Source organism: Festucalex cinctus, chromosome 8 (genome assembly GCF_051991245.1).
Source record: "Festucalex cinctus isolate MCC-2025b chromosome 8, RoL_Fcin_1.0, whole genome shotgun sequence".
NCBI classification, from domain to species: Eukaryota; Metazoa; Chordata; class Actinopteri; order Syngnathiformes; family Syngnathidae; genus Festucalex; species Festucalex cinctus.
The window spans coordinates 18,973,694-18,997,959 of NC_135418.1; the positions used below are offsets into that span (position 1 = coordinate 18,973,694).

Here is a 24,266-nt window from a genome sequence, read left to right on the forward strand (position 1 = left end):
TGGCAAATTAAAAATATATTTTGAACAAGCTTCTACGGGTTTTTGTCCACAGCTTAGATGTGTTTAACAGTCAACAAGGCTCGTGAATCATCTCGCTGAGATATTTATGTTTCTGTCACAAATCCAATTAACAGGATGACGTTAACCTGAGGGCAAACGCTTTTTAGGAGACTTGCATTGAAAGACCAATCATCTACCATGCAAGCTGGTTGAACGGATGGAATTATGGTGGTAGATATTTATAGAATGTGTACACAGACAAAATGGGATCTGCTTTTTTGCTTAAGGGGGAACCGAGAAGCTGCGATAGTCAAGTGAAAACTTGATGAACTGACAAAAGGATGAAGAGACAAAACTCTTTTTCACTTATTGCACGTCACTCATGCCGTAATTGACTTGCCTTGGCGCTCCCTGTGGCCAAGTAGGTAATTGCACGTCCAAATGGCATTATTATGCTGTTAGTATCTGTAAATAAAGTTTTTCTTGTATATGCATGCCTGCACACTAGTCATGAATCAAGTCAGCATTTACTTCCTAATATGTTTAAACATAAAAATTATTAAGACAAATGAAAATCTTTGTTTCATATACTTTTGGATGAAACAAAATTTAAATTAAATTATTTAGAAATTTAAAAAAAGGTGCAAATGTATAAATTTAAACAACCCAAAATTAGTAATAATAATCTTTTTTTTCTCTTTTTTTTTTTTTGACGATAATACTCATTTTGTAATTGTGGAGTGTAATAATTGAAATTGGAATTGAATTTTGATTAATTGCACATTCCTACCTGGTTTTGAATAATCCTATCTGGAATTTAACTAGAGCAGAAAGCAAAATATCTCACAAATGGACTGACACTATATAGTGCTTAATGTACTTTCTACTGTAAATAATGTAGTGTCACATGGCCCCTGGACTTCACCTTAATGATTTCTAGTAAATCCTGCGGAATTGTCTCTCCTTATATTATTTATTTTCACCGCTCATTACATCTTTTCTCTCCTGTGTCAGCCTTTTAATCACAGTTCTTTGCTTCAACTGTCCGTCTGTCATCCCATTCTTTGTCTCCCATCTTCCCAAACAGACAGTTTGACTTAGTGTCCCAGCCACATTAATCAGAGACTTTTGCACTCTTAAAGCTTGATTGATTGGCACGGTAAAGATCCACGGGGGGAACGTGGACACGTCTGATAATAATGATCGAGGCTTCATTATTTAACCAAATTTAAATGCTCCTGGCCTGACAGATGAGCAACGATTCACGGCCAGTTCCTCGCTTAGCGCGCAGCTCCTCCGGGTTTGCTGCTGCGGCGCTTCGAGACTCATTATGGCTTGTGTTTGAATGGGCCGACCATTAGAGGCCTGCATGTGGAGGAATAAAGTCGACTTTTGCCGTCTCCCAGCCGCTGTCCACTTCTCCTCCTAATTGTATCTCATTAGCGTAACCATGTGGATACCTCACGCATTAGACTCTCAGATTAACATCTCAATTAAAATAGGCAATCTGTCTGCGAGTTTAAAATGAAACCACTCATATTTATGCATGCACGTGATCAATATTCTGTCATCTTCACACCGCTTTTTGAACAATTTTCAACTGCTAATTGGCTACAAACTTCTCGACTGGTTTTCGTCACGATCAACATTGTCACGGAGAAGGAGAAGCAGAAAAGGGTTCCAAAAACAACCACACTTTTAATAAACAGGCTGGACTCGGTCCACAGGTTGGCAATATTGGAAGGCAACGATATCCAAAAATGTGTGATGAAAAGAGAGGGTTGTTAATCACGCAGAGTGGAAGCGTACTATGAGTCAGTGGCGAGCACAAGGAATGCTCGAACTTGACCACGTGGTACAACGAGCCGGCAAAAAGACAGTTTGAGGTATGTGGTTAAATACATGAGGTACATCAGGGATAAAGAGGCACAATCGGAGGCGGGTGAGCACAAGCACAGGCAGAAGATACATATACACATACACAGTACACACAAACTCACTGTTGCTGTCAAGCTTCTCTTTGTATAGTTTTAAGAAATGTCAGACTCTTTGAGTAAGGGCACTGCATTAACCTTTATTTTACAACATGGAGGAAAATGTCAGTATTTCACTTTTTTCACCTCAGACTTTAACAAAAAAAAAACAAAAAAAACTGAAAATCCTGGGCGGCACGGTTTTGACTTGAGTTAAGATTCTAAAAGATACTGGACAATCAGTTCCAGAACATAAAATTCCAACTGCTGATAATTTCATTTGAACTCATTCACTTCCAGCCATTTTCACTGAAGCAACTTCTTAGCTCCCGGCCGTTTTACTGGATTTTGCAGGGCCCAGAATATTGTGTTCTATTGCTATAAAAACATGGAACCTACCAAAGGAAAGATTAAAGTCCCTCTTTTTTTTCCATCAAGAAAAGCAATTATATTTCTATCTGTTTCTGTTTTGCAGCAATTAGCATTAACTAAATTTCATCATTATTCACAAATCTGCTTAGAATTGTGGGGAAACAGCTTGTTTTCTCATGGCTCGTGTTGATCTAGTATACTCTGTTGCCACCTGCTGGCCGTTATGTAATTACTACCATTTTTTTTCACCCATTCTCTGCAGTTGAGAGGCCGCATCAAAGACTTCCGTACGCTCTAGCATAAAAAAATAAAATACAAACATATAAATACGTCTTTGTGACACTTAATACATTTAAAATAGAACGGATTTATCCGTTTTTGGGAGGAAATGAGTTAATGGCAATTTCCTGTTCTTAAAATTTCTAGTTCCTGATCATAAAACAGCCACAAGAGGGCGACCAACACTGGTATTGGCTTCTGTTGTGATAATAAGGAAAATAAGGCAGACTATCGGCCTGATACAACACCTGGTATCGGTACTCGCCCAACCGTATTCAATAGTAGGAATGTAATGGTATCCACACATCACTATACGAAAAATATCACAATATGAACTTCACGATATGATAATTATCACAATATTGTGGGTAGGTTAATAATATGAAGAAAAAAACCTCACAATATTAAAACATTTGATTTTGGGAGTGGGAGAAAAGAGCAGTGGCCAAAATGTTCCTAATTAAAATTAAACGGCATTATTAAACAAACCACCAGACGGTGCTAGAACTACACAATTATAATACAATCTGCCTTGTGCAGCTTTTAATATTGTGACATGATGACGATATATTGTAGCAATTTTAACATCGCAATATTGCTGTTATCGTTACATCCCTATTTAATAGGGAAAGTTTATTAGAATTACGAGCAGGGTCACGAAGCAAAGAAACTCATATCTCAAGGCACCACAGTATTCTTCTCTTTCTTTTTTTTGTGTTTTTATGAGCTGCTGATCAGTTTTGGATAATCAAAACCTGTGAGCAATAGGTCTTGAATATTCCATAATGGGGTGACTGTCAGGTAATCTCTCCATTGCAATTGGCACCTGCAGCCAGTTAGCAGCAGCCAGCGTTTTGATGGCAGCTCCCGGCGGTCACAGATGATCCCTGGAAATCCAGAGGCAGATTGGCAGGCAGGCCAAGGATCACCACAGCACATCAATTTGATATTCGTCCACTTCCATCCTTAATAGGCCCATTTCTACATGTCAAAACGCTCCTAGGTGAAGCTCTTCCGGCCCCCTCACCTGCTGCCGGATCGATGGGAGGGGACCTCTGGAGGCTGCAGCCACTTGCTGACACAGACATTAAAACGACACTTGCACAGTAGCTAATCAAGTCTTCATGTATTGATTGCATGGGTGCATGGAGAGGCTGCAACAACACTTGTATATAGTAGGGCTGGGTATTGCCGCCAACCTCACAACACGATACGTATCACGATACAGGGGTATCGTATCGCGATACATATGTATCCCAATACTTAATCTTCAAGGCGATACGTATCCCGATATATAACATTAGTCTTCTTGCATTTTATAATAACAGTCATATGTATACCTAAAAGGATATGTTTTTTATGCTGAAAATATTTTTGTTAGCAGCTCTTCTGGTTTACCACCTGGTCTAAATTTGCAGCTTTCACAGACACACCGGGAACATTTATTAATAGGCATGAGCCGATATGAGAAAAAATATCAAAGTATTAAAATTACAGCCCTAAAATGTGCTTATTTGAAATATTTGGGGAAATAAAAACAGCATTTTTTTCATGAAATGCATTCTATTTCATTTTTGAACAAAATATAGGAAAATTGGTACATTAAGACACGTGCCATGTTAAGTTTATAAGTAAATAAATGTTGATATTCTTCCTCTGCTTTCATTCTTAGCAAGACACAGTGTCCAATCACCGGTGAGCTATTTTTGCATTAATTGAAGGCAATTAACTTCAAAGACGCTGCTGGTTTTTATTTTTTGGGTACAATGCAAGCTGCAAAGGCAAACGTTAACTGCCTATTTAGAGTTAACGATCAATATCGATTCTGGCGCCTGCGTATTGATACGCGTATTGTAATGAGGCCCGCAACGATATATTGCCGTATCGATTTTTTGAGCACACCCCTAGTATATAGCAAAGCAATTCTCAGCCCTTAGCACACTGTTATTCCCACCTAGAGCCATCTTAGCCTGGGCTTGCTGAGGACGGATGTCAAAAAATAGCTCGATTGCACGCGGAATGAAAATACTCTGTTCCGGGGAAGTGTGCGACCACAAGGGAGAGTCCAAATTGGACACCTCTGCAGAGGTGTGAAGCAGTGTTTTGTCTCTTTCCACATATACCAAAAGCGGGGGAGAGGAGGTTATATGGGGTGCGAGTCGAGTGGAGTCCTGTGGCCATCATGGCATGCTGCGAGTAAACAGACTCGAGTGGGGGGCCGGTTGAACTCAGGGGGGCCGTCACCAATCGTCACCACCAACTTGAGTAATTATTTTTCTTCTTTGTGCGCAAAGCGGCTAAAAATAGGTGTTTTCTGCCTTTTCACCCGTTTGTTGTCCTGCCACTTTGTGTTGAAATCATTTGATGCTGTCACTCATCTAATAAGCGATGTGAACAATGTCCTGCTTCAGTGAGTTCCGCCCGAAAGGAACAGACGACTAAATCCCGGCTCTACTTTTACACCTCTGACTCAACAATTTACAGAGAAAGAGACGGCGTGAAAACGACTCGCGTGTTCTATACTTAACGTTAGTGATTGAAGAGGCCAACATCCATCGCCAAGGGCCACGGTGTCTCCATCTTGCTGCGAGTTACATGCTAGGTGGAGGTTGTCAATGTGACGATGTGAATGAACACTCGGTCAGCTGTTCATTTTTCACAAGGCCATCCTGGCCAAATTTCAACCCACCCACCCCTACACCTTGATTTGGCCAAGAGGGCTTCTTACAAGGTTCCTGTTGTCGGGAAAACAACATTACCGTTGAAGGAACAGATATTGTTCATATTTCAATGGATTTTAAAGAAATTATACCTCAATTTATTGTCATTTGTTTAGGTTTTTTTTTTTTTTTTTTTTTTTTTTTTTTTTTTTAATATACATATTCTGTAGCGCCCGACTGATGTAGATTTTTTATTTTTTTTTATTTTTTATTTAGTCTAAGGCCATTTTTTTCCCAGGAAAAAAACAATAGTGATTACCAATTAATTGTTCAATTCATTAAAAAACAATTCCCCTCCAATGCATTTCAGTTTGCGTCAATTAAACGCAGATTTTCACTTTTTGTTTATATATTGTTCAAAAACCCAGAATGCATTGTGTGGCGTAGGACTGGACGATTTAGCCAAAAATAAAAAAATCTCAATTTTTTTTTTCAGTCATTCAGGACGATTACGATTTTAATCAATTTTAGTCAAATAAACCCAACAAGCATTTATTGAAAGGTTTCATTTATTCAAAAAATAATTCCTGTGCAAAATGTTCAAACAACAATAATGTACAGGGAGTCCTCGAGTTACGTCGGAGTTCATTCCAACGCTAGTGGTGTAACTGGAATTTCTCCATTAAAGTACATATTTACATCAAAATAATTTGCATTAATAATGTGCCTTTCTTTTGGATGGACCAACGTTGATAGAAGACGTAGCTTTCATCTTCTTAGGGGATGGCCATGATGAGGAAAAAAAATAAAGGGCACAAAAGCCAAAGATACGCCCACAAGTGCACAAGCGCTAGCATTAGCTAAGGGCTAAATAGCGGACGAGGGGCCAAAATGGCGGACGGGGCCAAAATGATAGACCAGGCGTAACTGTTGAAACATGTTAGGTCGAGTGCACCTCAACTCAAGGACTCCCTGTATACTGATTTTAAATCAATGTCAACTAACTTAACATTCATAGTTTGTGCTTTAATGCCATTTTTATTTAGTGATGAACAAATGAAGCCTCATAAAGCACTTGTGGAATTTTTTGAAAGCTGCAGTGGAGATTTCATCAATTCCATTAGCCTTAAGCTTTAAACCAAGCACACCATCTAGTGGAGTTAAAAAATATTGCAAGTGCTTCATGAAGCTTCATTTTCACATCACTGCTTTTAAGGGATTGGACCAAAGTTGAGTGTTAGCAAAAACATGGGAAATAACATGAATGATGATTCTAGCTTTCTTCTTCACGCAGTGATGTTATGTGAGGAAGAGTAAATTATAATCAAATTTCAATTCAAGTCAGCATAAGTGAATCACTATCTGCCACCTGGAAGTAGCCTGATGCTCGCAAAGGGGAAAAAAAAGTAAGGCAACTAGTTCCAGCTTGTCGAATCTAGCTAGCAATGTCAGGTGTTAAGATTATTCATCAGCAAAATTAATTCAGTCCATTCAATTCGTGAATATTTCATGGCAACCATACATAAATGACGAGTCGCTTTTCTTCACGCCGTCCTTTGTGCCAACCTCGTAATGCATCACAAGCAAAGGATTTTAACAATATTCACAATAACACATCCACTACTATATTTAAATCAGATTTACGGCAGTCAAATGCTGTCTTCCCCCAAGGTTTGCTGCCTGATGTTGTTTTTTATGACTCCTTGGGCAACTCTTGTCCATTTGCGAGCGCCGTCCTCGCATGTCTCCTAGCACTAATCTCTTGGTCGTCAGCCAAAACAAGCTCATCAAGCGCAGACGAGAGACCAGGAAGTTATCCATGAAAATGCTTCTTGATGTATTTTTTTTCTAGGTGGTAGAACCTGCATATATATGTGTATATATATATGTGCGTGTGTCTTTCCACATATCCTCCATCACACGTCCTGTTCCATATATAAACGTTGTAAAGAGCAAGAATCATGGTTTGACTGCCTTCGTGATGTGCATTCTATCACCTGAGGACACCAACAGTTATTTGATTCTAACAGTTTTACTTCCGAAGAGGCCGCGCCACGAGCCATAATACTTTTATTGATTTAGCGGGAATGAGGTTGAACAGGTCAACTGCACAAAAAGAGGCACAAGCTCGCTTCTGACGGGACTGAAGCGAGACGACACGCCTTCCCGTCCGTTAAATGATCTCGCACGTATGCTTTCCTGCCCATTCCCTTGCTTATCTCCACGTTATGTCGATACGAGCTTTTTGATGGCGGCTATCTGTCGGCCTCGTGTTGCTTTTTATACAAGGTGCCAATAGATAGGATTCACAAAGCTGTAATTATTGGGAGAAATGGTCTTTCATGTGGTTTGCTGGGTTCATTTAATATTCATTCAAGCATTTAAAAAAATAATAATGGAAAAAAATGGGAGTGCAGATATCCAAATAATAATTATTTGGCTCAGCAACAAATTATACCATCATATTTTAGGGACCCATCCCTATCACTGAGGCGACTGGCATTTTTGATACTGACTTAATTTTGACTGCAGATGATCAGCGGATGGTTACGTTAACTCATTCACTCCCAGTCACTGAAGCTAAATCATTTGCTCTCGGCTGTTTTACTGGATTTTTGCTGGATTTTGCAAGGCCCACAGAATATTGTCTTCTATGGCTGTAAAAACACGGAACCTACCAAAAGAAAGATTAGTGTCTTCTTTCATCAGGAAAAAAAAAGTATATTTCTATCTGTTTCATTTTTTGCAGCAATTAGTATTAGAATATAGCTAAGTTTAATCATTATTCACAAATCTGCTTAGAACTGTGGGGAAATCAAGCCTGTTTTAACATGGCCCTGGTTGATCTCTTATACTCTGCTGCCACCTGCTGGCTGTTTAAGTACCATTTCTTCAACTGTTATCTGCAGTAGAGAGGCTGTGTCAAAGCTTTTTGTATGCTCTAGCATTAAAAACTAAAAACAAAAAAAAACAACTTGTAAATACGTCTTCGGGACACTTAAAACATTCAAAATAGAACATATTTATACGTTTTGGGGAGCAAATTAGTTAAAAGTAGCACAGGTTGTGTTTGAGGAGTAAACAACTAAATGCATTAAAGTAAAGTATTTAATAAATGTTTTGCGTATGACATTCAGAATATTTGTTCAAACTATCAAACTGTTGGGGTCAATTTTTTTTCCATTTTAAATTATGCAAGTAATTAACAGATTAGAAAAAGAGGAGGGTGTGCAGTGGATAAAAATTTTTTTTAAGTCGTCCTCATAACATTAAATGTCGAAAAAAAATTAACATAACTGGAGCTCTTTAAATTTGGCGGGCAAAAATTGTTGATGAAAAAAAGCCTTTTTAATTTAGCAATTAATCATGATTAATCAAAATTCTAAGATGTAATTAATCTGATTTTTAAAAAAAATGAATTGTTTGAGTTTGGCAACTCTAATAATAATTTAAAAAATTGACAGTAATTTACTAGATATTTTGAATGGTATTGTTCCTCTTCATGTTTGTATTTTTATTTTTATGTATTATTTTTTATATTAAGTATTTTAGAATTTTTGAAAAGATCCTTACAAAAATTGACAGTAATATCAAGGAAAAACATTTTGAGGTATTTTGTCATGAAGATATAAAGTTTTGTTCATATCATACAACACATTACAGAAACCTCTTGTAATATTGTGTGACGTGATAATGAATTAAAATGATATCCTCTATGTTTTCATTATATGTATTCCCTCACCCCATGAGAATCAATAAGATAAGGAACTGGATCTATAAGCAATATGGAAAATGGAATTGTAAGCACTAAATTGCTTGAGTGTAACACAAAAGATGCGTACAAAAACATTTGAGTTTTTGAGAGTTAAGAATGCCAAAACAACTGTAAAGGGGGGAAAAAATGTCTAAAAAATAGTCTAAATCCCTCAAAAAGGTTAAGATTAAAGTGTACTGTGCAGATTGAGTCTCTCGTGCCTCGTTGTCCTGCAGGGGACACTTAACGACCTCAGCAGCTCCCACAAGGAGACGCGGGTTAAGTGGATGCATGTTGACTTAATGACAGGCCGTCGGAAAGTAGATGACACCCAATCAGACGGTCCGCGTGCAGGCGGATGCCAGAAAAGAGCGGCGGGAAGAAACGGAACATCTCACTTGTCGTATAATTAAAACATTCACGCTGGAGGCCAGTTTTGATTGCGGCGGGACAGTTAATCTATCTCCTTGCTCCCTGCTGAGACCAAGTATAGATTACTGGTCAGTGAAATATGTATGTGCGCAAATGAGGAATGGCTCTTTTGTTATGCTGCTGCAGAAAAGAAGGTTATAGTTGGCCGATAAGGGTTTTGTGCTAACTTTCAGGCCTCACGGACATAATTGGAGACAGCAAAACCACTGATTGCATTGTCATGTTTTTTTTTTTTTCTGATGTAAAATCACATCTGAGTTTCTGAAACTCTTGATTTGCCTCCAGAGTGGAACGGCAAAGTTAAGCGCAATCATATCCAAATTGTCAGCCTACAGTATTTGCCTCTAATAATATGGCACGGATCCCACATGGTGTGAAGCCAACAGGGTTGTTGCTATTTAAAAACAACGGAATACTTATACAACATTCTAATAATGGCTGCATGCTGTTTGTGTTCCATGAGCTTTTTCTTGTTGCCGCTCTGTCTTAGTAATAAAGATTTTGTGCCCGAAAGTTTTCACGGCGTATGAAATGAGTGACATGGAATGAAGTAACTTATTAAAGATCTTCATTTGAATGTCAGGGAGGCACAAGCTGGAAATATTTTGTGAAATATATTGAAGTAGAGGAGTTTTGAAATATAATTGCAGAAAGATATATACTGTAGAACGAAGGTACAAAGTATAGGAATGAAGTGGATATATAACTGGTTAGAACAGGAATCAGACTAATTGTATTGTCAAAGTACAGCTAAATTAAATAGTTACAACAAGACAAGAAACAGACAAAAAAAAAAAAACAGTAACCAACCAGTGAGAGAGAATGAGAAGCCTGACGGGTTGCCAAAAACGGCACCCTAATTATTAGATTAAAAAAATGAAAACATACTAAGGTGGAGTGGGGAAAAACAACCCCAGACTATGTCCCCAAGGAGGAGTACAGTATGGATGTTGGGGGTAAAAAAATAAAAAATAAAATAAAAAATAAAAAAACAAAAAACAAAACCTCTTTCAATTATTATTAAAATAATTTTGATGGGTTTTTTTTTCATAATGGAGCAGCCCCAGTCAATTATTTTTAAAGTTAATGTCATGAATTATTATTATTATTATTATTATTATTATTATTATTATTATTATTATTATTATTATTATTATTATTTAAATTTACATTTATTTTTATTAATCAAATTATTTTGAGATGACATTATTTACAGTTTAAATTCTTAATATATGATAATGAAAAAGATAATTTTGGTGTGTCAATTACATTTTCACTCTTCTCTTATGCCTCCAATGATTCTCATTAATGCCATTGTTAACTCCTTCACTATTCTATTTTCTTCTGTGAAAACGACTGCTGCTAAAAAAGCATTCGACGATTGCACGTGCGCTACTGCAGTGCCTCCCAATCACTATACAGTTCAAGCTCATCAGGTGAAGCTGCGGGGAATAATTTTCTTCCACTTAATTAGCCTCAACGTTTTTATTTACTACAAATAACGTGTCATTATATTCATCTATCTATGCCTGGCAGAACAATGAAATGCTCTTCCACAAGATGGCTGATGATGCAATTAAGCTAGCCTGTGTATCCACCTGTTGCCATTCACACAGAAAGGTGAACATGAAAGGTTTACGCAACTGCGCTACTGTAAATGGGACGCGTGTATGTGAGTTGCATACAACCATCGTATGTGGAAACCACAAAGGCGCAGAGCCACCTGCCGCTGTGTTAATGACCGAGATGATTTGCTGTTGTCGCCAATAAGAAGGAATACCTGCAGTGATCCCGGGTCGACGGCTCTTAACAACGCGGGGAAACGGACGATAATGAACACGTTAGTGCTTTGGTAAGATAAATGGCTGTGATGCGACTACACGCCCTTTCCTCGTGTGCGTCTGCCATATATTCAACTGTCTTTGTCTTGATTTTTTTTCAGCCCATTATGGAGGCAGGTTCAAAAAGATGGGATCTCATTTGCATAGTGAGCCGCAGGGCTGTTATGTATGTGTGTGTGTGAGAGAGAGAAAGAAACCAGGTGATTCATTCCAGCTCCTCCAGTCTTATTTTCTCGGAGATTAGATTAAAACCAATCAGTCAGCCCAAATCACACTGACCTCAGTGGAGAGTGCGTTGTGGGACGGTGGCTTAAAGCGTCCGGCGTGCCTGAATAGACCAGGCGCTGTTTTTCTTGCTGCTCAGCCATGGCAACGCTGCACCTCGGAACATTTTGCCTTAAAAAAAAAAAAAAAAGAGAGAACATTCGCACAGTGAGGGGCAGGCCAGCGTGAACATAAACAGTGTTATTTTGCACAATCCAAAGGGCGTAATCAATGTGATGCATGTGGGCCAGAGTGCAGGCCCAACCCACAAGAGAGATGAGTTGGAGTGCTTTGCAAACTGCCCTTTTGAGCATAGAGATGAAAAAATAAAAATAAAGGCTACACGTGTTGATGCATTTGCATTTCCCTTTTTTACTGTTTTGTTTAGCGGGGTGGAATTGAAGATAATTGTTTCTCGGTCTAAATGTAAGAGCTAATGAAAACTAAACCAGTGTAAATATGTGCCTAAGGTTTCAAAAAATGATATGCAGGATATAATTCAGACTGTCAAGGTCAAACTATTAACTAAATGTAAATCTGTTAGCATAAAAATTTCTGTTAGCGTGCTATTGCTAGCATGGATAGCAAACACAAGCATTGACTCCAGTGTGATGTCGCGTTTAAGTGTGCCCCTTGCGGCGGAGGGCAGGGCGTCAATTTGTTTGTTAGCAGCTCGCAAGCTAAGATAACTTAAAAACTTCGATATACAGCAAAACAAGTATATCCAGACACAAACGATTTAATGAATGACAAATTACACCATGAAAGTAGTGATTGACGTACTGTTTCAATCAGAAACAACATACCTTAAGCTTCCGCTTCCATTTTGCCTTACAACAAACTCCTTTTTTTTTGTAGCTAGTGGCTCCAAACGGCTGGTTTCAATGAATCGCAGTAATGTTATGTAATGTTGATTGTAATGTTTTTTGTTCGGTTGTCAGTTAATTGGTTAGTTAATCAGTGAGTCAAATTAGCTACTTAGCCAGACAGTTCCTTAGTAGTCATTTAGTCACTTAGTCGGTCAGCTAGTCATGTAGTTATTTATCCAGGTAGTTGTATGGATAACAATTTAGTCAACTAGTCAATGAGTCCACTAGTTACAGTTAGTTAAGTAGTCAGTCATGTTGTCTGTAATCAGCAAGTCAGGCATCTAGTTGGTTAGCAAGAAGGTTAATTGGATAACAAGTCATTTAGGCAGTGAGCTAGCTAGTAGATAGTAATCACAATAGTAATCAGTAATTTAGTCAGGTATCTAGTTAGCTAGTCAGTTAGTTAGTAAGACAGGCGCAGGTTTGATAAGCTAGTTAACCAGTTAGCTAGTAGCCAGTAGCCAGACGGTTGTTTAGGAGTCAATTTCTTAGTTAGTTATCCAGTTTGCCAGTCAGTTGGTTGGTTAGTATGGCAGCTGGTTAGATAAGTAGTCAGTGAATAAGCTAGTAAACCAGTTAGTTACTGAGTGGTCAGACATTTGCTTAGTAATTATTCACTTAGTTATCAAGTTAGCTAGTCTATTACTCACTTGATTAGTCAGACAGCCAGCCATTAGGTTAGCCTTTCAGCCAGTTAGTTTGTTAATCAAATATTTATGTAGTACATTAGATCAATTTTTTATTTTTTTTTATTTTTTAATTAGCCCAATCAGTCAGTCCATTTGTCCATTTCAGTCTTAATGTTACTGCTAAATAGGTTGAAAGCCAGTCTGAAAGCCAGTTGGTTTGTTTGCAACTGAGTTATTATGCCAGTTAGTTGGTTAGTTAGGCAAACAGTTTGTTTGTAGTCATTGAGGCAGTTGGTGAATCAAACCGTTTTTCAGTTAGCATGTTGTTTAATCAGTTAGTTTCAAAATGAATACTCTTCTGATTGTAATCATATTCCGAACAATTGAGTGACAGTTCGCATCTAATCTTCCACTCTGTCTCTTTCTCTGTGTATTTGTGTGTGTGTGTCTTGCATGTTGACAGGAGCGGAAGCTGTCGGCCTTCCCATACATTGAGATTTATTCCTTACACGTCACCAATTACATGGTGCCATTGTCCCGCCAGACTGATTTCTTTGTTCCCGAGATGAGGGAAGAGGCCAAAGCTGATGTGAAAGAGGAAGACTCTGATGAAGACAGAGGAACTGACATTACAGGTAATATTTTACACAGTAGGAGTCAAGTCAAGTCAAGTCAAGTCAAGTGTCTAATCTCGCCGTCATCCCGCATACCGAGAGAAGTGTTCATTTATTTCATTGAGCGCTCGCACATCTGATTTCTGATGACCCGACTTTTGATTGTGCTCTGGCGGTGACGACAGCTTGCGTCACGTCGCGACGACACATAAAACCCGTTTGACACCGCGATCGCCGAGGACATGGAGATAAATGAGTCTTTGTAATTGTTCTGTCATGCCAAGTACGTGTGATGGAGCGCAATGTGGTATTAGCGACTATCACGCGTCCACGCCTGGGTAGACTCTCAACAAGTACAAATGACTAAACGAAGGACTCTGACGGACTGAGCCGTTCTTTGGCCTCGTGAATTCTAGAACTTACTCTAACAAATTAGAAAGTTTGAAAAACCTAGATCGGTGCCTTTATTAAACCAAAGTACATAAGGCGCACACTACTAAAATTGTCATATACTAATTATATACTCAAGTAATGCTTATCTTGTGTCAGTTTACCAATATGGTCCTGTTTCGTTGAAAACAAAGCTTTTATGCTAAAATGACACAGTTGTGAAACCCCAATTTAGTAACCCAAATTACAAGACTGACACATTGCACCTTTGAAATACACATTTGCATACAAAAAAATGTCTTCCATTAGTTTGGATATTATATTAATCCTTTATTGTCAAACCAAATATGGAGGTCCAACCAGTAGTAGTTCTTTTTCCTCTCATTGGAGCTCTTAACAGGAATATCCCGGACAGTGTTTTATGCTCCTTTTCCGACACTTAACACCCATGAAGCTTTTTAGTGGTCACGTGAGGGCTGAGAGATGTTTGAAGATAAACCTAAATGGACTTTTCAGTGACAATCTTTTTTGTTTTTTCCTTGTAATATTAGCAATTACACCAGCTTTGTGTTATATAAACTGGTATAAACAGTATATATAAACCTGTAAATGGTCAGCTTGTGAATACAAGGTCATAATGATACTTGGCTCATAATATGTTATGAGCCGTCACTTGGTCGTTTTTTTTTTTCTGCTTTGGATTGTGAGCCAAAGTTGAGTTATAATAAACTAGCTTCATATATGGCACCATTCGAGCGAAGTTGGACACATTCAGTATTTTATTGAACTAGACAGTGAAACACACAAACACAAAATGAGAACATTTGCAAGGAGGTACAGGATGCCAAATCTCACACTTATTAATTTTTTTTGTAACATTTGGCTCATTTTGACTACTGAAACGGATTAATGACATTTGAATTCCTTTCAAGTATTGATTTGATATACAAAGTAATTGTGTTATGAGCTGAATCGGCAACTGCCGGCCTCAGCCTGCACCCACCCTCATTTTTTAAAATAAAAATGTTTACTCGAGTAGATCAGTTTTAAGTTGTAATAACAGTGTTCACCACTAGATGGCAGACATTGGTTAAGAAGGCCTCAATTTTAAAACAACTATTCGATCAGAGTAGAAGAGAGCAGGTCTGGCAAGAAGCCAGGACCAAATAAGATCAAGAAAATGTCTTTCAGGAAGAATAGGAAGCAGATTTATAAATTCACCGAATTTGAACACAAAACTATCTGCCTCGTTTTAACCTAACTCACCAATACGCCAATCTGAAAAAGTACACAAACAGCAACATGAGCCGTTGATGGATAATTTTAATTTCGTCACCAAATATGTGTCCTCCCGAAACATAGATATATTCAACCAAGTTGTAATAATAGTGTAGTGGCTTAATTGGACAAGCAACTGTTGTGACGGATGGCGCATCCTCGATGATGCAGAGAGGACAAACTTTACTGCCCTATTCTGCACTGTCTTTCACAGATGAGTGAGCCAGCCTATTAATTGGTGGATTTTGAATGACATACTATCTCAAGGAACAACTGTATTTTGTGTACTCTTTACGTGAATCTGATTTTTGGAACTCTTGTGTCAGAGATAGCAGGTGTATATCTTTTGGTATTCCCTGACGCCGTGAAGCTTTCTTAGCCAGGCCCAGCACAATAAGTGCGGCTAAGCTTTTGTCTGACAAGCCATTTGTGGAAATCCCATTCGGGCATGCGGGAGATAACCTGCCTCCTCGCGCTTCAGCGTACTTGACCGTAAGCACGCCTACAAAATGATGTGCTATGAGAGGCTTGTTCATCATTGGAGTGCACCAGCAAGTGGGCTTCATTTGCATGTTTTGTTGATATTTTTCATGAATAAGCACTTTGTACATGCATTCACAAAGTCAATCATGGATAACATTGTGAGACAAAAAAAAAAAAAAAAAGACTCCAGGATTACAATTCGACTATTTACTAGACTAAGTGCAATTTCCGGAGAAATTGCGTAGGAATGCTGAAAGCTGAATGCTAAGATTTGAATCCATGTGGAATGCTTATGAAGTAAATTGAGAGACAAAATATGAAATTATAATCTCCTGGTTACTGGGCAAAGCACTTTACCAACTGTGCAACCGAGCAGTGTAAGACACCTGGTAATGATGATATATGTATGGAAGTGGGCGTGGAAAGTGATACTTAGAAAAAGTTCAATGTCTGTCCCATTGAAAATGAATGGAGAAAAGTTGATATTGCAATTTAAATTGTGCAAATACTGTATGTAATGTGGAATCAGATAATATATGCCGCGGGAGGCATGAATTTTTGAAGCTGGTTGAAATGCTTCAGCATTCCCACAATTATTTACTCAACTGCCAAAACATTATGTACACCTGCTGAATCTTAAGATATTCTAGCTCCAGGAATTGATGTTTTTTTTTAAATTTTGTTTGACTCCTCCAACATGCTTTTAGAACACATTTAAGCATATTAAAATATTAAAATATTCTTTGGCACCTTTTCTCACTTTCTTGTCAAGAAAAGAGACTGTCATTTCGCAACATCACTTTGAGAGAATCTTGCTCACAAAAGTCTTCAAATAAGAAGCAAAACATGCTGGCGTCAAGATGTTTATTTGTCTCTTCCAGTTGAAGCTCACTGTAAAACCCGACAAAGAAATAACTAAATACAACACAAGACAATTAAACATTGTATACTTTACAAATGTAACCAAACCATGTCATTTTATGTGCTAGCTTAATGCTATCATAATACAAACTGACATTGACGGGCTAACAGAAATCAGCATAGATACTTCGCAGTTATTATAAACCTTCAAACAAGTGCTACTTTAATACACATTGGAGTTAAAATGACAGTCAAAAAAGAAAAAGTAATTTGCAGTATTGTACAACAAGCCAATATTAGCATTTAGCATTTTATTCTCTTGTATTGGCTACCATACAGTCCCAAATGCAGTGGCCATTATGTCTTCCGCATACAGCCTACTAGAGAAATACGACGAGTATTAGTACAGTGATCCCCAGTTAGAATTAAGTCGGCAAACACGATAATGCAAGACATTCATCACAATGATCCCAAACTGCTCTTTCCTTTCACCAGTAAACAACATCCATCCACTGTTTAACATTCTGTGAGCTCAGATCTCTTTACATTGCTACTTAAAGAAGCCTTTCTTCAGGATCTCCATTCTGAGCTACTATAATCCCGATGGGCCCAATTTAGCAACGGAATTAGGCGAATCTCATCGAGAAGACTTTGAGGGGTCCAGCTGGCTTCAACACAGGTTGCGTTTTTATGACTGCTTGAGGGTCATCCAACGTTCTGGAGTACCTCCTCGGAGGCGATGCCCAGCCAATTATCCTTAAACAGCCATTATGTCCCGTAAATGTCCCTGTATTGTCGAGGCATCCCCATGTGGGACGATCATCCGCATTCATCACAAGTCCCATTCACACCTCAGCGAAGAGCGTTCGCTCCCATCGCCTCCTGTCGGGACTTGCCGGCTAATCAGTTTCTCAGCCCCTCGATAAATAACACAAATGGACTTCTCATATAGAACACCCCATGTGATAATTACGTTGTGATGGGCACACAGTCTGGGCATGACTTGTTTTTGGTGCTGTGCCGTGTTCGTGACGTTCATCTGGAGTGTGAAAGCATCAAAATAAAAGGAAAACATGTATTATTTAAATGGTGATTTTATTTTTTAAGGGCGGAAAAAAACATCCAATGTGAAAAAGTAACTTGATAACTATTTGGGCCACCCTCAGCAGCGAGAACTTAAACTTTTTATATAAAAATGAGAATTCACATCTCTGGAGATAATTTGGATTCGTGGTGGCAAAATTAGTGCGTTATTTTTAGTTAATTAATTAATTAGTTAGTTAATTAATTAATTAACTAATGTATTTAACGTGCGATAAATGACCGGGGAAATTCCAGTCGCAGCAAAGCAGACATGCCCACGTCAAAATTTAGCAACAATAAATTTCATAATAGTGCATATATTTGTTGAGACTGGCATCAAGTTGTATTTTACAATTTAAAAAATGTGCCCTATGAAAAGAAAAAAAAAACACTGAGCTGTCACCAATGTCTTACAAATGTAATTATGCCATCTTGTGGCAAAAAAAAATCTCACTCACTCATTTTTTTTACAGTACAGTACATCTTTTTAATTTTGACTCAATTTTATGAATTATGAAATTACTGTATCAACTAGACTAAGTGTAATTTCTGCAAAAAATTGCATGGGAATGCTGAAAGCTGAACGCTAAGAGTTTGAATGCATGTGGAATGTTTGTGAAGTAAATTGAGAGATACATTATGAAATTATGACCTCCTGGTTACTGGAGCCCCAGACAATCACACTACCATCACTCCTCGGGTGGCTCACCACTGTTCCAGGCTTTCTCAATTTGTGGATAATGGCTCTCACCGTGGTTTGCTGGAGCCTTAAATCTTGAGGAATGGCTTTTTAACCCTTTCCAGACTTATTGAATTCAATTGCTTTAGTTCTCATTTGTTCTTAAATTTCTTAATATCATGACATTTGCTCACAACTTTTTGAGATCTTTAGACTGGCATCATTTTGTCAGACAGATTCTATTTGGGTGATTTCTTGATTGAGCAGGTAGGTTTGTGTGTGTTCAGTGAAAATGAGCTGAAAAAAAGTGATTAGTCACAGTAAATCCATCATTAACGAGGGAGGCGGAAAAACCAAGAATTTCAGAAAATGCATTTTCACGGCACAACAAACTCAACTAAGACGACTAGATGAAGAGAAGCGTCCGGTGGGTTGCGAATGTGAAGACGGATGAGAGAGATGATGATCACAGGGGAGCTTGTCGCTTTGTGCCCAGAGGGGGAGCAGCTGGAAGTAGCGACATGGTCAAATGATGGCCGTCATAATCCTCGGTAACGTATTGCCACTTAAGCGTTGGGCTTGCCTCTCTTACCTCGCTATGACAACACCAACATGCAGTGCTGTACAAGTCATTGGCGGACATTTGCACAGTCACGTGATCAACCTGCAATGCTCTCAAGACTCCACCTGCTTCGGATCCGTAACGCTTGCTGATGTGAGTCCAGGCGGCGCTTGAGTAGCGCAGTGACATGTTGCGTGGCATCTAAACTAAGACGGAGACTAATGAGGGAAGTTCAGCTTCTGTTGCTCAGCCAAACAAAAGTCACTCAGCATGCCTTAGTCATTTTTTTTAAATATAAAACTTGGGCAAATCATCATCATTTGCAGTTGAAACCAGAAGTTTATATACATTTGTATAAAAAGACTACACCAACAGAAGATATAAAAGGTGATTTATTTATTTTATTTTTATTTATTTATTTTTAAAATAGGAAATCTTTAAGAATTGCATAACTAGGGACGGGCATGTACCGATACCAGGTATCATATCGCTAATTTTACGTTCTAGACTACAGATGGAAATAGCTAATATTTGTGAAAGACAAACTGCCCAGCTCCACTACAATTCATTTACTGGATTTTGACTGATTTTGCAGTGCCCACAGAATATTGTGTTCTATTGCTATAAAAACATGGAATCTACCAAAAGAAAAGTTAGAGTTTCTTCGTTCATCAGGGGAAAAAAATATATATTTATATCTGTTTCAGTTGTGCAGCAATTAGCATTAGAATATAGCTAAATGTCATCATTATTCACAAGCCTGTTGAAAACACTGGGAAAAAAAAAAGTTGTTGCAACATGGCCCTGGTTGATCTCTTATACTCTGCTGCCAACTGCTGGCCGTTTTTTGTAATAACTATTTTACTTTAAATGATGTCTTTAGGTCTCCGGTTCGAGTCCTGGCTCGGACCTTCCTGGGTGGAGTTTGCATGTTCTCCCCGTGCCCGCGTGGGTCTTCTCCGGGTACTCCGGTCTCCTCCCACATACCAAAGACATGCATGGCAGGTTAATTGGGCGCTCCGAATTGTCCCTAGGTGTGCGTGTGAGTGTGGATGGTTGTTCGTCTCTGTGTGCCCTGCGATTGGTTGGCAACCAGTCCAGGGTGTCCCCCGCCTACTGCCCAGAGCCAGCTGAGATAGGCGCCAGCAGCCCCCGCGACCCTTGTGAGGAATAAGCGGTCAAGAAAATGGATGGATGGATGATGTCTTTAGGTCAGAAACTGCATCAAACCCTTCTGTAAAAAAAACCCCATTAAAAAAACAACATAAATACGTTTTTGGTAGTGTAGGATAAAGTATTAAAAACGTATTTATACGTTTTTGGGGTTGAATGAATTAAATGGGGAAAAAGTCACCTCTAATGCATTGTCATCACTGTGCATTGTGCGACAGCATTGTCTTTCTCATCACTTGCTCACTCCTGCCTTCCTCCCGCATCTCCTCAGGTGCCGACTCGCACAGCGACGCCAGCTCGGGAAGCGCCGGCGTTCCCTGGGACAGCCGGGAGACGTCCCTGGCCGCGTCCACCGCCGCCTCCTTGGCCTCATCCCTCCCGCTGAGGGACGTGGTGGACGTGCGAGGCGACGCCAAGCACAGAGACGGCAGCGAGCGAGGCTCGGACGGCTCGCTGGCCAGCGGCTCCTCTTTCGAGGAGCTCGACATGGATCAGGAGGAGCAGGCGGGAAAGGAAGGGGAGGCGGAGGAGGAAGAGGGGGAGGTCCCCGAGGGTGGTGATAGGAAATCTGGCGAACTTTTGCAGGAGGAGGAGGAGGCGGCGGTGGAGGAGAAGAAGGAGAAGGAGCCTTTGGGGGATGATGGCGAGGAGTGATGTTGAGAGATAAAGGGATGTCAGCCACGTAACGGTGGCACACGAGAGAGCGTCTCGGTTGTTGTTGTTGTTGTTCTTGTTGCTGGTTATCAATCACCATGATACCATGTCGCTGGATCCAAACCCAGTCACGCCACATTTGATATCTTTTATTACACTTTTAATCTCATTAAAACGACATCCTCATTTATACCACGTCGTCACGTCATTGCATTGCAATGCGAAGGTGGAGCTAATGAAAAGTCCAATAAATCATCAGTATTTGTTTGTTAAACTATTTTATTTTTAGCATTGAGTCCAAGCTGCTGCGACATGTTGGAAATGATGCACAGCACATGATTGTGTGTGTATGCGTGTCTGTAATAAAACATTGAAATGCGTTAACCTAAATGAAGTCGTGCTTATTACTTGGGAGTGTCTTGTCTGTAAAAGTTATCACACAAGGCCCACATGTGCTGAAAACAATCGCTTTTTTTGTTTCGGTACATTGCAGTGGGCGTCGGTCGCGCACGTTGCTCGGATGAAACTGATGAGGCTCTTAGAGCTTATTTGGCTCACTTTAAGCCACTTATTCTCTTTTTAGGTAAAGCAGCAGTTTAGCAGCCTGATAAATAGGGAAATGAGAAGGACTGTATTCAATTGTATTTAACTCGTTCACTCCCAGGCATTTTCATCGAAGCAACCCTCTTCGCTGCCGGCCGTTTTACTGGATTTTTACTGACTTTTGCAAGGCCCACAGAATATTGTGTTGTATTGCCATAAAAACATGGAACCTACCAAAAGCAAGATTAGTCTCTTTTCTCATCAGAAAAAAAAGTATATTTCTGTTAGTTTTGCAGCAATAAGAATTATAATATAGCTAAGTTTAAGTTTATTATTCACAAATCTGTTTACAACAGTGGGGGAAAACAGCTCTTGTTGAGCTCTTATACTCTGCTGCCACCTACTGGCCTTTTTTGTAATAACCATTACATAACCATTGCTTCAAGCATTCTCTTCAGTTCAGAGGCTGCATCAAAGACTTCTTTATGCTCTAGCATATGAGAAAAAACAAACGTATAATCTTTGGGAGCATGGTAATTTTTAAAATAGAACGTATTTATACGTTTTTGGGAGCCAATGAGTTAAAGGGCAAGTCAACCTTAAACATTTCTTGACAGCATGTTAAATGTGACCTAACTAGTCTAAACATGACATTCTGATTAATATTACATTTGTGAAATATGAGTTGTGCAGCAAAATCCAGCCATCTTTTTTTTTATCCATTTCGTGGCAGCCATTTTGCCACTTGCTGTCCACTGAAGATTACATCACAGTAGCTCAGGTGGGTAACTGTGATGTCATTTTCACTCGACAGCAAATGGCAAAATGGCCGCCTTCTGACATTGATAAAAACTGATGCATAGGACTAGTGGAGCTAGCTGCATTGAACATATTGTTGAGATTTTTTTTAATATACTTCCCCTTTAACCATTAGTGGTAAGATGGTCCAAGTAAATTTTCTCATGTTCCCTTATTGCTACTTTTAATACCGTACGAGTGCAACAAATATCCAACTGTTCAAATTCAGGCACCTTGGACCTGGTGCGAATTTGAATGAAGGCTTTGACATTTGTGTGACAATACATGACGTCTACACTGAAGCGGTCTAACCTGCTTAATTATTAGACGGACGTCTGCTTCTTAATGAGCAGCATGGCCTACGCTTCACATCTCACGCTTCTCTTTTTTTTAAATCAACATTGTAAAGCAGCTGAGAAGATGGCGAAATACATATTTTACAGCTTCCTCCTTGCAGTGTGGTCTACTAAGGATAAAATCCTGCAGTTTGGTTGAGAAAGTCACTTAAAATGTAAGGACATGTCACCAGTTGCTCCACTGTTGTTTCATGGGGATAAATGTTAGCCATTAAAGCTTTTTAAGTAACTCCTGTTTTATTTTTATGTGACCAAGTGACCATGGCTGCCTCTGACCAATGAGGTGTGGAGGACAGACACCATCAACACACTGTTGCATGTTCACACTATTAATTCTCACCATAAAGGGTGTGCACACTTGTGCAAACACATCTCAGTTTCCTCTTCACTGTAAAAAAACAAAACTATTTACATGAAAAAAAATAGCATTTTTTTTTCCCCCACTCAGAATTTCTACATTTTACAAAGGTAGTTTTGAGGACATTCAACCAGTTAATAAAAAAAAAATGTTGAGAAAAAGTAAAATTTTTTTTTAAAAAGTCCGACTTCCAACCATCCTCGAATGCAGTATTAGTCACGTGCCACCACGTAGCTCCGCCCCCGAGTGACAACGGACTTGAGACCTCTCTTTTAAAGAATTGTTCACGATGCCAAACTGCTGTTTGTAATGACGCGAGTCTCCTTCACTGCCACCATAAGTGCTCATATCTCAAATTTTTGCTCTCAAGTGAAAAAAAATAAAAAATCGTTCGTAAGATTGTAAGTCGGGTCATTCGTACCCACTACTTCTTCAATATGTAATCCACACATGCTCCATGCCCTTCAACTACGATCAATGTCTTCCCTACTTCTCTCAGTCCAGACAACTTGTCCTCACTATATGTCCTCATTAATCACTTGACTCGCATGTCCTCATTCCATATCTTCCTTGTGTCCTCACTGCGTTGTCCTCCTCACTTGAGTCCATCCAGTCCGGCCCGAGGCTACACTTGAAAGTCAGGCTGCGAGAGGCGCTGATGACATAGTGGGCCAACAAGTGATTTAATTAATAGTGAAACCCACTGGGCTGTCTTGGAGCTTCCAGGGCACGGAGATGATTGCCTCCCTGCGATGTTAAATATTAATCTCATTAGATCTCTGGTGGAGAGAGAAGAAAGGCGACGTGCGCGTTTCAGACGGCCACCACTGCGCGTGTGAACACATTTTTATTTTTTTGTTTGTTGGCAGGAGGGTACGGAGCCCCTAAGGTGACATGGTAGAAAAAAACAACAACTTTGCGTTCCCTCGCAAAACAACTTTGAGAACGCATCTTTGTGAGAGAACGCAAAGTTGTTTTTTTCGCCTACCATGTCACCTTAACTGCGCCGTAAACACTTCCGGGTCATCTTCCATGTGAACAAAAGCGACGAGGACGGAAGGATTTTTTTATTTTTTTTTAAACATGAAACAAAACAGTGGGAAAGCTTTCCCAAAGCGACTAGGATGGTGCGTGTGTTTTTCCACTGCTTTGTTTACACGTCGCTTTTGTGCACATGGAAGATGACCCGGAAGTGTTTACGGCGCAGCTAAGGTGACATGGTCGGCGAAAAAAACAACTGCGTTCCCTCGCAAAACAACTGCGTTCTCTCGCAATTTTTGCTAGGGAACGAAAAGTTCTTTGCGAGGGCACGCAATTTTTGCGTTCCCTCGCAATCTTTGCGAGAGAACGCAAAATTGTTT

The 24,266-nt window shown here is 39.3% G+C and overlaps 1 protein-coding gene across 1 annotated transcript in view; it reads left to right on the plus strand.

Annotated features, from left to right (window-relative positions):
* tex264a (testis expressed 264, ER-phagy receptor a) overlaps positions 1 to 21,240 on the plus strand; it is a 59,583-nt gene extending 38,343 nt beyond the window's left edge. The window contains exons 3-4 of the mRNA XM_077529850.1: positions 13,537 to 13,708; positions 20,468 to 21,240. Of these exons, the coding sequence (XP_077385976.1) occupies positions 13,537 to 13,708; positions 20,468 to 20,850 (555 nt within the window). The 3' untranslated portion in view covers positions 20,851 to 21,240. The remainder of the gene's footprint in view (positions 1 to 13,536; positions 13,709 to 20,467) is intronic.
* Positions 21,241 to 24,266: the final 3,026 nt, after the last annotated feature.